At 36.3% G+C, this 14,975-nt stretch overlaps 1 protein-coding gene across 2 annotated transcripts; it reads left to right on the forward strand.

Moving 5' to 3' along the window:
* The first annotated feature begins 631 nt into the window (after window positions 1–631).
* On the forward strand, window positions 632–12,934 carry LOC104889668 (hypothetical protein). 2 transcript variants are annotated; one of them, XM_010674943.4, is made up of 7 exons: window positions 635–841; window positions 1,125–1,180; window positions 1,397–1,619; window positions 10,194–10,360; window positions 10,455–10,553; window positions 11,488–12,300; window positions 12,472–12,934. In XM_010674943.4, the coding sequence occupies exons 1-7, from the start codon at window positions 793–795 to the stop codon at window positions 12,850–12,852; spliced, it is 1,788 nt and encodes a 595-aa protein (XP_010673245.2). In that variant the 5' UTR covers window positions 635–792; the 3' UTR covers window positions 12,853–12,934. The 2 variants fall into 2 exon arrangements, with proteins under 2 accessions (XP_048495996.1, XP_010673245.2); XM_048640039.2 differs by lacking the exon at window positions 10,455–10,553 and having other exon boundaries at window positions 632–841.
* Window positions 12,935–14,975: the final 2,041 nt, after the last annotated feature.

Genomic DNA, 14,975 nt, shown 5'->3' on the forward strand with positions numbered 1-14,975 from the left:
TAACATGTGCAAAAAATAGGCCTTAATTTTTTTTTTTATTAAGAAAGATAATTAATCAGAAGATTGTCCATGTAAGGCTACTAGTCTGTAAAGCACACCAGTTCAGAGGTTAGGTACAAGACTAAACAGTCCATAATTAAATGCTCAACATATTATTGGGATAAGAATTCGTACCCTGGATAATGCCCTGAAATTCAAGGTGGTACTCCACTGAACTACCAACTCTCCATCCTAGTAGGCCTTAATTGAATGATACTACTTCCTCCGTTTTTTTTAGATGTTACACTTTCTATTTTAAGAAATTTCAAATTAGATGTTACACTTTTATTTTGGATAATAACTTCTCTCTATCTCTCTCCTATCACATGTTCACATGGGACCCTTTTGTTTTCTTTCTTTCTATCTCTCTCCTCTCTAAAAATTCCCTAGGAATCCGTAATTTGAAAAGTATAACATCTAAATAAAAACGAGGGAAGTATTAAAATTTCCAAAGAAGACAAAAATCCCAGAAATTAAAGCAAATGAAACATGTCCTTTTTTGTCACACTATCCTACCCTTTTTGCTATAAAGTTTTCAAAAAATATCTTGTGCAGGTCAGTTTTTGGTGATGTCTTTGTCCCTTAACTCTAACGCTTACTTCACTTGCTGTAAGCTGTAACTCATAATTTTACTTCTTTGTAAAATTTCTAAGACATCCTAGATTCCTAGTACTATATAAAGATTCAAACATCCTCTTAACACTTCCTAGGTTGAGAAAAACCTCTTTTCATTGCTTAAAATTCTCCCAAGAAATGAAGATTACCTTCTTGTTATGGCATCCATTCTTTCTGTTGTTTCTAGGTTTGTCTCTCTTCCTTCCTCCGGAATTCGAGCCCTCTAGGATTAGCCTCGTGTAATTATTTCATAATTCTTGGTTAGATTAAAGGTAAGTGCGAGTTTTCATGGTAAGATTTTATGTTTTGTATCGGATTAATTAATGAAGAGTTTGAATAACGTAGAATATATATTCATACAAGCTAAGAGTCTGTGACACGTTGCTAAACGTGTTACATATATGATATATAGTAGTATGAAGATGCTGTGAAGTTTGTGAATCTTTTACTAAAAAAAAGTTTGGTTTTAGCTAATGCAGGGGATACCATACAAGCTTTGACATATGACTATTCAGCAACTACAGAGGTATTAAACTCATTAATCTTTCGAACATCTTTATTAAAATTCATGTAACTCTTAGTTAATCTTTGGAATTGTATTGAAAATTGAAGTAAAAGGTCCAAATCTTAGTTGATTTGAGATCTTTGGCCAAAGGGTCTACATCGTCTTTATAAAGAAACATGTACGTTATTCATGATGCACGTAAAAAAGTATATGACTCACTTTTATGTCATTTTGAAGTGTTTAAAAGAAGCCTGGAAAGCTCAATATGGTGGAGGGATCATACAAAATCCAGAATTCGATAATGGTATCGAACGATGGACAAATTTCGGACATGGGAATATCAAAGAAAGGATTACAAGCAATGGGAACAAGTACATTGTGGCCATTAATAGAACACAACCATCTGATGGCCCTTCTCAAAGGGTTCAGCTTATAAAAGGCAAATTATATGCATTTTCAGGTAATGTAAGCTTCTTTTTCACCTTTAACATGAAATTTAAGCAAGCTAAGCCTAATTATGTTCGTGTTTTCAGCTAATTATAAGTTACTTTGACATAATTAGTTGTTGATTAAGTTACATTCTTATTAATTGATTGACATTGGATTCTAAAGGCTCATATGTTCTCATCTTTAAATCATGGGTTTCTTTATCCTCTTTTGTCTATTAACAAGTATGGGGCATGCAATGAATCGACAATAATGCAAGGACTAGTTGTCTGTCCTTTTGTTTTCTTTCAAATTTTGTTTTGTTTTAGCTTTGTTTTTTTTTTTTGATAATTTCTTCTCAATTTTATTATCAATGTCAAAAATAAAATGGATAAGGCCTCTACTCAAAATAAGGTATTCCCCCACTAGGTGGGCGACATTTTTATAGTGCATAAGCACACCCTATAGAGAGGAGTCCCTATCCATTGTTGAGTTACATTTAATTCACTTTACAATTGCATTTCTCCTATGCTATGAATTACATCTTCCACATTGAACCACTACATGGAAAATAGATAACTGAGCTAAGACATGAAAGACTACAGACTATGGGATTGCAAGGGAATGTTGCTGAACAATCACTCAAACAAGCACACACCTTGTACCAGGACCTAATCAGAAGGCGCTGCAGCACTTGACTTATAACCATGCGAGGAATTCGGATTGGCGGTGGAGGCCTTGCTTTGCCAATGAATCTGCCACAAAGTTTGCACTTCTCCTCCTGTGCACTATTGATATATCAAGACCATTTTTGCGGGCATTTCTAATGAGGTTCAAATGAAACTTCAGATTCCACGGCCCACCTTCTTCCACATTGCTCCATAGAACTGCATTCTCGGAATCAGACTCTAGAATTATTTTTGCCCCTTTTACCATTTCACACGCTAGAGATATTTTTATTGCTCTGTGTATTGCAAGAATTTCTGCATTATTTATATCCATGAATGGCACTGGCGAGGAGAAAAGACACATGAAGTTTCCTTTGTGGTTTCTTAGAACACCTCCAATTGCTGAGAGTGAGCCAAAAGGTTGGACAGAAGCGTCCACATTCCATTTAATAACATGCTTTTGTGGAGGACACCATATTACTTCACTTTTTGAGGAAATCATACCTGCGCCATGCACCTGATTTTTTCGCCATTGAAGACATAACGGGTTACGCACTATATCATTTGGTGAGTATGGAAAATCCTCGTTCCACCCCGATATCCACCATCCTAGTCTGAGTAACACCAAATCTTTCATGTCTTTGATGCTTGATGAGTTGTTGCTGAAAATACGATTGTTCCTCTCTTTCCATATGGACCATAACAATATAAAGAAGCTAGCAGCCCACACTTTGCTGAAAAAAGGTGATTTCCTCATCCATTTCCACTGGAAAAAACTATCTCGGAGAGATGATGGGAAGACCCAACTAACTTGCCATAAATTCAGCCACCATGTCCATAATTGTGAAGCGAAATTGCAGTGGAGTAGCAGATGTTCGCTCGACTCGGGGTTGTTCGAGCATAATGGACATAAGTTATTTTCCATTGGAATTATACCAAGGTTTGCCAATTTGCTTCGGGTGTTTATTCTATCCATCAAGGCAAGCCATACGAATAACTCAATTCTATGGGGCACAAGCCCCTTCCATACTCCTTTTATAGCATCTTGAAACACTGGGGGGCGGAGCTTATCAAGCTCTAATGTAATGGATTTAGTTGAGAATATCCCTGAGTTAGTATGAGTCCATATTAAGTGATCTTCGGCCTCCTGCGCTGGATGAACCTGCTGCAGCATGAAGTCAAGTCTCGCCTTTTCAACACGATCTTGCGGCCTAAATTCTCTTTTCCATGAAAAACTCCAGACCCAGTTGAAGCCTTCCCAAAACCCATATGAAGCCACTACTGCATTGGGCTCAATTGATATTGCATATAGTCTCGGAAATTCTTTTTTGAGAGGAGAAGAAGACAGCCACGGGTCTAGCCAGAATCGGGTTTGAGAGCCGCTACCGATGCTCTTTCTAATGCCCTTACACATTATTGACTTGGCATCTGAGTGATGAAAAATTGCTGCACATATATACCTCCATGGGCCGCCTGATTTTGGGACTTCAAAGTCCAGAATTGATAATTCAGGCGCATACTTATACTTTTCGCGAATCACTTTGCACCAAAAGGGAGATGGGTCTTGAAGAAACCTCCATATCCATTTAGATAGCATTGCAATATTTTTATGAATAATATTGCCAATACTTAGCCCTCCTAATGTTTTCGGCAGTTGAACTATGCTCCAGGATACAAGAGAAAGAGACCTTTTTTCCATATTACCCGACCACAAGAATTGCCTTGTGATTTTGTTTATCTTACCAACTACTCCTTTGGGAATAGGAAAGAGTGACATATAATATAGTGGAAGATTGGCCAAAGAAGATTTAATCAAGGTTAATCTCCCACCTATTGAGAGCAATTTGCCTTTCCAAGTTGCTAGCTTCTTGGAGATTTTTTCTATAATTGGTTCCCAAGCTTGAACTCGAGTGAGATTTCCACCAATAGGCAATCCCAAATATGTGAAGGGGATGTTGCCTATTTTACAAAGGAGGGAGTTCGCGGCTTCTTGAAGCCACTCTTTAGATGTGTTTATCCCCATAATTGAGCTTTTATGAAAGTTTACTTGAAGTCCCGAAGCTAGATGGAAGAGAATAAGAGCCTTTTTGATGTTTTTTAGTGATTCCATTTTAGCATCACTAAAAATGAGAGTATCATCCGCATATTGAAGATGCGAGACCTTTAGTCCCTTTTTACACACCTCTACTCCATTCCATAGCCCCTTGAGAATCGCTTTTGCTATTACTTGATTTAGCACTTCTCCGATGAGCACAAATAAGAAGGGGGATAATGGATCACCTTGCCTCAATCCTCTCTTGAGTTTGAATGGAGTGCAAGGGGAACCATTGATCAAAATTGAGGCCGATGCCGTTGAGACACATGTCATTATCCATTCACACCATTTAGGTGGGAATTTCATTTGCTCCATCGTCCACTTTAAAAAACCCCAAGAGATGCTATCATATGCTTTGTGAAAATCAAGCTTGAAGAGAATAGCCTCCTTTCCGCTTTTCTTGCATGAGTCTATTACTTCTCCCGCTACTAAAGCTCCATCAAGAATTTGCCGGCCTTCAATGTATGATGATTGAAGGGGCCCAATAAGCGAATTAACAACTTTTTGAAGCCTCCTCGCCAATATCTTTGCTATTATTTTGTAAATGCTCCCTACCATGCTTATCGGTCTATAATCCTTGAGATTCGATGGATTGTCGATTTTCGGAATGAGAGCAATGTAGGCTGTGTTGCACCCCTTCGGCAAGTGAGATGAGGCCCAGAAATTGTGAACAATCTCATAAATATCTTGTTTTACTATCTCCCATGCACTCTTGATGAATTTAAAATTAAATCCATCCGGCCCCGGGGCCTTGTCCGCATTGCATGATGCCACTGCATTGTCAATCTCCTCACATGAGAAAGGTAATGTAAGTTGCGCAGCCTGTTCCTGGGAAACATGTGTGAAGTTTAAGTTTTCGAAGACCGGTCTTGAGTAGTGTTCTTCCTTGAAAATATTTTTGAAGAAGGTAGTGGCTTCGAACTTGATGCGGGAGGGTTCATCAATATTCTGCCCTCCAATATCAATGCTAGTTATGGAATTTTTTCGCCTCTTGTTGGAGGCAATAGCATGGAAGAACTTTGTGTTGCGATCACCTTCTTTAAGCCATGTTATTCTCGAGTTCTGAGCCCAGTGCATTTCTTTCCTTTTGATCCACATCCACAGTTCTGTTTGAGCCTTTTTTCTTTCCTCCAGTTCTTGTTCATCAAGGTCTCTGATGTTGTTGATTTCATCTAACCTTTGAATTTCATCTTCACACTTTTTAATGCTTGTGTCTATGTTCCCAAATTCTGCATGATTCCATGTCTTGAGATGCTTCTTGACCTCCCTTAATTTCTCCATAGTGTGTAATGCTGCCGATTCTTGCCATACTTTTTTCACTATTTCCAGACATCTATGATCAGTCAGCCAACAATTTTGAAACCGAAAAGGTTTCGGTCCCCAGTTCAATTCTTTGGAGTGTACCAATAGTGGGCAGTGATCTGACACTCCCCTTTGCAAAAGAGTTACTTTGAGTGCTGGAAACTTTGTTATCCATTCTGTGTGAACAAAGAGTCTATCAAGAATGCTTCTCGAGTTGCTTCGAAACCACGTAAATCCTCCACTTGACGATGGGATTTCAAGGAGGTGAGAATCCTGCACAAATTTTTTAAAGTTAGTAACACCAGTTTGAGAGAGTGAGAGACTACCTCTTTCTTTGGCTTTTAGGACTTCATTGAAGTCCCCAATGATGAGGCAAGGTAGCGGATTGGATTGAATAAAATCAGTGATCTCTCTCCAGACATCATTCCTCAAAGCAATGTCGCATGGGTTGTACACATTTATGAGGGAACATTCGAAATTCATTGTGCTTAAGCAACCACTGATCGCTATCCAATGTTTATTTATGATGTTGGATTTCATGCTGAACCCCTTGTCATTCCACAAAGATAATATTCCTCCCGAGTTTCCGTCAGATGGGCTGAAAATCCACTCGATATTGTCTGCTTTCCAGAAGGATTTTACTGCTTTCTTGTTTATGTCATTCATCTTTGTTTCTTGAATGAACACAAACATTGGATCATGATTCGCTATTATCTTCCTGAGAGAACATCTTTTGGGTCTTGCTGTGAGACCTCTAATATTCCATGATAACAGTGACATTATAACAATCAGTTTGTGATGAGATCACTATCGAGTGACTTAGGAAGCGTTTGCCTCCCAGTTTTGCCATTGAGCATCCAGGACTGCCCCTATTCTTTTCTTTAATTCTGTTAGGGTGCCATTGAAGGTGAGTCCAATATCTTCTGCCATTTTGATGACATCATCAATGTGAATGGTATTAATTCTGTTGAGGGAAGGTGGATTTTGAGTTTTTTCCTTCTCTGGCATCTGCTCTCTTAGTCTCTTCTTTTTCTCAATTTTTTTCTCCCTTCTTCTTTCTTTTTCAGTTTTTGTTTGGGCTGGTATGAAATCCTCAAACCCAGGTGGGAAAAGAGGTCCTGAACTGACTGATGAATTTGATGAAGATATGGACGAGGTTTTTGATTTGTTTGGTCGCAAGAGCGGCCCAAATTTGTTGTTTAACATGATGGGCGAGGCTTGAGGGCTTATTGTGTTTATAGGTCTTATTGGGCTGTGTTGTTTTGGGCTTTCTGTTATTTGCATTTTTTGTTTATGGCTTTCAGTTGAGGGAAGGTGATTTGGGATATGAGTTTGACTTGCTTTTGCATCCTTTTCATTTGGGCTGTGATTTGACCCTTTATGAGCCGCCTTTTCTGGAGAGAGATGATTGGGATTCTTGGGAAGTGAAATGATGGCTTGTGGGTTTTTATTTTCCCCAAGGTGATTTAATTCCACATTGGACTTTGCAAGCAATAAATTCTGACTTTGTTCCTTGACAAGACTTTCTACATTCTCCTCATTATTGCCCACGTCATTATCAGAAAAATCCATACTTTTTGTTTTCCTTTTTTCAAGCTGTGACTTTTCAGTGGAAGGGGACTTACCTGGGACTGACTGCATGGGACTGTTTGAATTTTCTTCATGGTCCAATTTTCTTCCACCATCGCTTGGACTTGATTTCTGACACTGGATCTGCTGTTTTTCCGATATGAAAATAGGGTATTGGACATCATCAATTTGTAGCTGCACTTGACAGTTAATGTCGAAAAGACAATCTGTGATGATCAGGACTTGAGCACAGTCAAGATTTTTGTATAGCACTGATTTTACTCGTCCAAAAACACTCCCTATTTTGTGAAAGTTTTCGTATCCCCAGGCAATGAGTGGTGTTCCATATATGTTCACCCAGGTTTCCCTCCATAGTGCAGCGCTATGCTTATTGACATTACGAATCGCTATGAACCACCTTTCTAGCCACTTACTTTCAATCATGCTGTGCTTGTCTTCTATTGAGTTGAAAGTTATAAGATATTGCATTCCCCCCATTGACCTAATGGACAAGCAGTTCACTCCCTCTGCTAATATGTGATCCATTATAGCCTCTGCTGAGTGTATTGAGTCTGTAACTCCAATCACACTTCTTAGTAACATTTCATCATTTTCATTGCATCCTCCACCATCAATAGCGGCTGCAAAATCCCCTTCAACTTCTATTTCCTTTAGTGCTGCCCTTGCTCTTTCAGTCTCCTCACCCAAGCATCTGGAGCTCATTATTCTGTGACGCGATGGATTTGGTTTGGTGAGAGTAACTTTAGGTTTGTCGTTTGGTGTCGGCTCTGCAGCTTGCTTTTCAGTGTTGGTTTGTTTGTTTGAGTTCATCTTTTTGGTTTGTAAGTTTGTCACTTCTTTATATGACCTGTCGTCTCTAAGGCTTGTTTTTGGTTTGTTTTGATTGGTGATGGTTGGTTTAGGGGGCTGCTGGATTGTCGTTTGGGGTTGAGGTTTGTGGTTTTGAGGTGACCTGTTTGGTGCTGGTTTATCGTATTGGCTGGGAATACAGTGATTCTTGATCCCTTCAACCATCTTCCATTTTCATCTCTCAAGGCTGTTTGTAGTGATTGTGAGAAATAGTATTGGACAAAGGCGAATTTGTGGTTTGGGTTTCTCTGGGATGCAGGGATGGTAATGCTCAAAATCGCTCCATGAATTCGAAATATTTGTGAGATTTCAATCACTGTTATTGATGGATGTAGATGGTTTATGAAACATGTTTTGGATGCTTGAGGTTGTTGGTGTTTGGTTTTCATTCGAGTGACAGTGATCCATGGGGATTCCTTGTTTCTCTCTCTAGATTCTCTCTCTCTCTCTCTCATGGTTCTTTTGTTTTAGCTTTGTTTTGGTGTTGAATAAGTGATGATGATAAACTAATTAACTAATGCTTGATTTTTCCAAAAGGAATTGTATTAATTGGGGTTGGTATGAGTGGTTAAGGGTCTCTCGCTCCTTAACCAAGATCTCGGGTTCGAGCCTTGGGTATGGAAAAAATCTTAGCTGGGAGGGATGCTGCCTTTTGAGTTACCCATGCAATTATGCAAACTCCCGCAGGAGGCTAGTCCACTCGCCGAAAGTGGTGGGAAACTTCTCTAATGTTGTTATAAGATAATTATTCGAATATTAAATGATTCTAATTATATATAAGTAAAAAAAATTTAAAAAGTTGATATTTGAAATCCTAACATGAGACGAATTTAACAAGATTTCACTTAATTACATGTTTTCTTATATACAATAGTGTAAAAGATCTCGTCAACGTTAGTTGATAAAAAATGTTCGATTTACTGAAACTAAAATATAGGAAATATTTGCTAAGTTATAGGACGAATAAAACAATCAGAAGTACATGATATGTGTTTGTTACAGCCCATGGCATATTATCGGGATTGAAGGAAAGCATGCTCACATACATCATAAACAATAAAAAAAAGTCATTAGCCAGTAAGATTAATTTTAATCCATATTGTTATCCAAATTACTTTCTTTGTGTAAACCTCTTTTGCCAAAATATTAGCATGGTTGTTTGCCTCCCTGTTTTTGTGTTGGAAAGTCACACATTATATTTGCATATCTACAAAAAAAATATGCACATTTGGTTCAAAAAAAATGCAAAAAAAGTCATTTTCATCCTTTTCATTTTAGGAATCTTTTTATTTGATCCTAAATCTGTCTTAAATCTAAATAATATTGATAAGGTATTAGGTAAGTAAGCATATTATAACCTTTTAGATGTACTCATAGAATGTAAAATAATAAAAAAGAGATGCTTCGGTGGTCATTTTTATACTTCCTCCATTTCATTTTAAATGCAACAAAGGAATATTTTGTATTTCACAAAAAATACTCCTTTATTGCATTTAAAACGAAATGGAGGAAGTAAAATATTTTTACCTTTTTTAGATTTGATACATGAATAAATTATTCATTAACAATTGATCTATTACCATGTTTAAGTTAACAATTTTAATTAATCCATCAACGCTTAGTACGATTACCTTTTCAAAACATTTCGAGTGGACCAGGTTCAAAATAATTTATTGTGCACCTAAAGTGAATTATCATACAAAAATTGACTATATTAGGAAAAAAAAAGCGGTCTATATCATATGAAAAATGATTATATCAGTAAATAATTGACTATATCATACAAGAACTGACTATATAAAAGATGATTGTAATGAGTGGCTGTAAAGGCTACAACTTTCTTCCTTGAGACTGGAATAATAAAACAATAAAAAAAAAAGATGATTATATCATACAAAAACTGAATATATCAAAGGAAAACTAACTATATTAAATGAAAACTAACTATATCATATGATTTTCAGACACACAGTAAGTTATTGTAAACCCGGTCAATTCAAAAAAAACAAATTAACCTTTTGATGCCATCAATTTCACCTAATGCATTCTCTCAATTCTAAAGTTTGATGAACCTTATTTATTATATTCAATCTGAATTTTACAGCATGGATTCAAATAAGTGAAGGCAGTGAAATAATAGCTGTTAAATTTAGAAGCCCTACTGGTAAATTTCTCCATGGGGGTACTGTAATTGCTGAGCAAGGGTGCTGGAGCATGCTTAAAGGTGGCATAGTTGCCACTTTTTCAGGCCCGGTTGATTTAACTTTTGAGGTAAATAATGTTGCAAATTTTTCATATTGCCGTATAATTTTTAGAAGTAGACCTAATTTTGCATCATGTAAGTACATAATATTTGTTTATGCAGACCAATAACACAAGTGTTGAAGTCTGGGTTGATAATGTATCATTACAACCATTTACTAAGAAGCAATGGAGATTGCACCAAGAAACTACCATTTCAAAGGTAAAAAATGCAATTAACTTTTATCATTCTACTCCTATTCGCATACTTCCTCCGTTTTTATTAAGCAACAATTTCAGTTTCACGCTTACCAATGCACAATTTATATTATTAATATCTTTATTATCACATTGAGATGAATCAATCAAGATCTCACATGATTACATATTTTCATACATATAGAACACAAAAGCTAGTTATATGTATGTAGAGGTGGGCATGGGTCGGGCCAGCACGCGGGCCCGGCACGAGCCCGCTCGAGGCCCGGCCCGTTTTTCGCTACGTGGGCCGTGGGCTTGTCACGTCAAGAAATTTTATTTCAGGCACACACTGGCACGAGCCCGCCTAGATGGCCTGTGGGCCGAACGCTCCTTTCCTTTGTTTTTTAGCCTAAAACTATCAAAAATTTAAAAAAACAACATAAAACACGGGCCAGGCCCGTGGACAAAATCTGGAAATTTCAAGCACAACCCGCCACTCACGGGCTCGGGCCATGTCCGACCCGTCATTTCCCTAAGCCCGCCGGCCAAGTCCATGAACAGGCCCGGCCCGACCCATGCCCAGGTCTAGTTATATGAGTGATTGTGAATAGTGTCAAAACTGAAAGTGTTGCAATTAAATGACAGTAGAGGTAGTATGTTGTACTCGGTGTTCTCTAGGTTTTTGCATAGTCTCCAGCACTCAAGCATAACCATTAATATCTTTCATCACGTACAAGTAAAAATAATGAAAAACCAGGATTTTGAAATTATAAATTAAAACGAATTTAACATCCTAAATGTATGTATGTATGATCTTTTCATATACATAATTTACAAATCATGGTCGTCAAAGATCTTTTACCTTCGTGTTTTATAAAGGTAAGCAAGTAGAACCTCATAAAACAGATGAAGTATTGGATGCAACCCTCCTGATCAAGATATGATTGTTCATGTAGGTAAGAAAGCAAAAGGTAAAATTCCAAGTGAGAAACAAAGATAATACTTCATTAGCAGGAGCAACAATTACATTGAAGCAAATAAAGTCAAGTTTTCCTATAGGGTGTGAAATAAACGAGTTTATTCTAAACAACACAAAGTACAGAAATTGGTTTGCCTCAAGATTTTCAGTTACTGCATTTGGGAATGAAATGAAATGGTATTTCACTGAAAAAAAGGCGGTAGGACGAGAAAATTACACCATTCCTGATGCAATGCTACAATTTTGTGAGCAAAATAACATTGATGTTAGAGGTCACAACATATTTTGGGATGATCCAAAGTACCAACCTACTTGGTTAACAACCAAAATCGCCTCAAAGAAGTTGAAAAAATTAGTCGAAAAGAGGCTAAAATCGGTTGTTTCAAGGTATAAAGGGAGATTGATTCATTGGGATGTTATGAATGAGAACTTGCATTTTAGCTACTTTGAAGATAAACTTGGTAAAAATGCTTCAGCAGAGATCTTTTCTAGGACATACGAGCTTGATCAAAAGCCGATTTTGTTCATGAATGACTATAATACGATAGAGGTTAGTGAAGATGAAGCATCAATGCCTGCAAAATATGCAAGAAAGTTGAAGAACATAGTGTCATTTTATAGAGAAATGAATGGTGGTAATAAAATCATTCCTGTAGGAATAGGGTTGGAATCGCGGTTCGCTCCTGGGCAGCCTAATTTTGCTTACATGAGAGCAGGAATGGACTATTTAGCTTCAATGGGATTCCCTGTTTGGCTTACAGAAGTGTTTGTTGATAAAGGGGAGAATCAGGTACTGTAACTTTTCCTTTTATTACATACTTCTATCTAAGAAATTGTTCTTACAATATAGTTTCGATCAATGGCCATATTTTTTAAATGGCTTTCGGCTTTTGAATTTGGTCACACGGCCAAAAAAAGTGTTTGGTTATTGGTTTTTTCGTTGACTTAAAATTATATACAGGCACAATACCTAGAGGAAGTTCTGAGAGAAGGATACTCACATCCTGCTGTTAAAGGGATTGTGATATGGCCAACTTCGCCATTTAGTAAGAAATGCAAAATGTGTTTGATTGATGTTGATAAACATTACATGAACACACCAACTGGAGATGTAATTGATAAGCTAATCGCGGAATTATGGAGCTCGAAACCATTGAACATTTCAAGCAACGAACAAGGGTTTTCTGAAGTTGTGTTGCTTCTTGGAGATTATGAAGTCATTGTTAAGTATCCTGCAACAAATTCTTGCACTAAGTTGAAGTTGAAAGTAACTGAAAAATCAACCAACTTTGTGTATGTTCATGTACATGGTAATGTATGTGTTCCCAATGATAATGATTAAGTAAATGTAATCACTATTGCCATTCAAAAGTAGAGGAATTCAATATGGATCTTCAATCTTAAGTATATGAGATTTATTACCACCATTACCATCCAATACTAATTACACTACTAGAGCAACTACCAGTTGCAGTCTCCTACTTCCTCTGTTTCATTTTAATCTACGCACTTACACTTTTCATGCATGTCAATGCAAAACTTTGAGAACATATATCTTTAGTTTTGTGTTTGTAAAAGTTATAAAAAGTACATATTAATAAAAAAATACATGTTATGATGAATCTAACAAGATCTCACATGACTATATTTTCATCTACGTATAAATCACAAATGATGGTCAAAGTGAAATTTGTGAATAGTGTAAAATATCAAAGTGTAACAATTACAATGAAACGGAGGGAATATTATACTACCAGTCAAACTTCCTTAATAAACAAAATTATTACTTAATATTTTGAGTTACTTGTTAATACAGTAGGGTTCATTTATAATTATTAGGGTTTACTTATATGAACTGAAGGGTTATATCTTATTATAGTTAGTCTTTCATGCACCACTATGCGTGTAACCACATTTTTTTATGTATGTGTGGTCAGTCGTATATAAGACTTGCTAATGATATTCTGTTTTTGTAATATTTTTATATTGGTTATACATTTGTACTTGTTTTGCTCGCCTAGGAGAGTGCAATGAATGAAACAATATAAAACAAAAATTACACTAAAGGTCGGGTATATTGGAAAATAATACTTATCATTCAGTAATCGTGTATGAGACCGTCTATTTTTAATTTATAATTAGGTAATAGTCCAAGTCCAATATTAAAAAGAAGATGAACCACCTTTATGAATATAGTGATTAGTTTGATTACTTCAGTGACCAATTTAATCTATCACCAAACAATTTAATTCATTCAGTAATCAAAAAATTTAAATCTATTTAGTTACCAGCAATACTAAACAAATTTGGTTACCATGGTGAGAATATCACCCATCATCTTAATACTTAAATGGTGCTGCAAATGTGATATTGATCCATAATTTAACTCAAATAAATAATACATACTCCCTCCGTCCCAAAATATAGTTCCCATTTTCATTTTGGGTGTCCTAAAATATAGTTCTCATTTCTATATTTTATTCCACATTTTTTTCGTAATTTGTCTAGAAAAATCGTGTCCCATCATATTTGCTTCTTGAATTTTGTTTTTTCCTTTGTTTATTCAACCAAAATGTTACAATTAATGCTCTTTCCCCAATTATTCTCCACTCTCTCTCCTGAAATCATCTTTTCCCATACAATATTTATTTAAATAAACAAAAAATCTTTACTATCTACTTGCATAAATTACCGTGAAAAAAAAAAGGAAATAGGAACCATATTTTAAGACGAAGGAAGTAGCTGCTAATTAATCCTGTACGTATATCCAACTGTCATGGGTAAAAATTTCCAGCCTTTCCAGTTTCCATACCTTATTTAATGTTAATTTCTTGCAAATTATTTATAGAAAAAACTTTATTTACATTAAAGAGTCGATAACTACCCATTAATTTCCATAAATAATTAGTCCAACTCATCGACAGTTCAATTCATTATACTCTCCTTATATGAAAAACGCACTTCATCAAACATTTAGGCTCCGTTTGGTAGGGTGTAAAACGTTTTCTCGGAAAGCTGTTTTCCTCTATTTTCAGTTTTACATTGTTTGGTTGGCAAAAGAGTGTAAAACCATTTTCCCTTGGGGTAAAATTACTCTCCCAATGATGGAAAACCATTTTCCTTTCAAAATGAAGGGAAAACTATTTTCCTTATCTCTCTTGTACACTCCTCTCACTACCTCCTTACTTTTCCTTTCATTTTCCTTTCACTCATCATTTTTCTTACATCGAACCAAACAACGGAAAACTAATTTTGGAATTGTGTTTTCCATTGTAAATTGTTTTCCATGAAAATCATTTTACACTGAAAATGTTTTACGCCTTACCAAACGGAGCCTTAGTTGAACCACTTATGCGGGCAATGCTACATCTACCCGGCAGGTATTTAACTTACTAGACATAGATCATTAAAAAAACTATTAGAATTGATGAGTTGGATCCCACTATTTATTTATTTCTATTAGGA

This window comes from Beta vulgaris, chromosome 3 (genome assembly GCF_026745355.1).
Source record: "Beta vulgaris subsp. vulgaris cultivar EL10 chromosome 3, EL10.2, whole genome shotgun sequence".
In the NCBI taxonomy this organism is placed as follows: Eukaryota; Viridiplantae; Streptophyta; class Magnoliopsida; order Caryophyllales; family Amaranthaceae; genus Beta; species Beta vulgaris.

Bases quoted from the DNA above. Each gene is read 5' to 3' on its own strand.
- LOC104889668 (XM_010674943.4), top strand. From the start codon at position 793: ATGAAGATTACCTTCTTGTTATGGCATCCATTCTTTCTGTTGTTTCTA. The intron at 1,181-1,396 runs GTATTAAACTCA...GTCATTTTGAAG, and splicing joins ACTATTCAGCAACTACAGAG to TGTTTAAAAGAAGCCTGGAA. The intron at 1,620-10,193 runs GTAATGTAAGCT...TGAATTTTACAG, and splicing joins CAAATTATATGCATTTTCAG to CATGGATTCAAATAAGTGAA.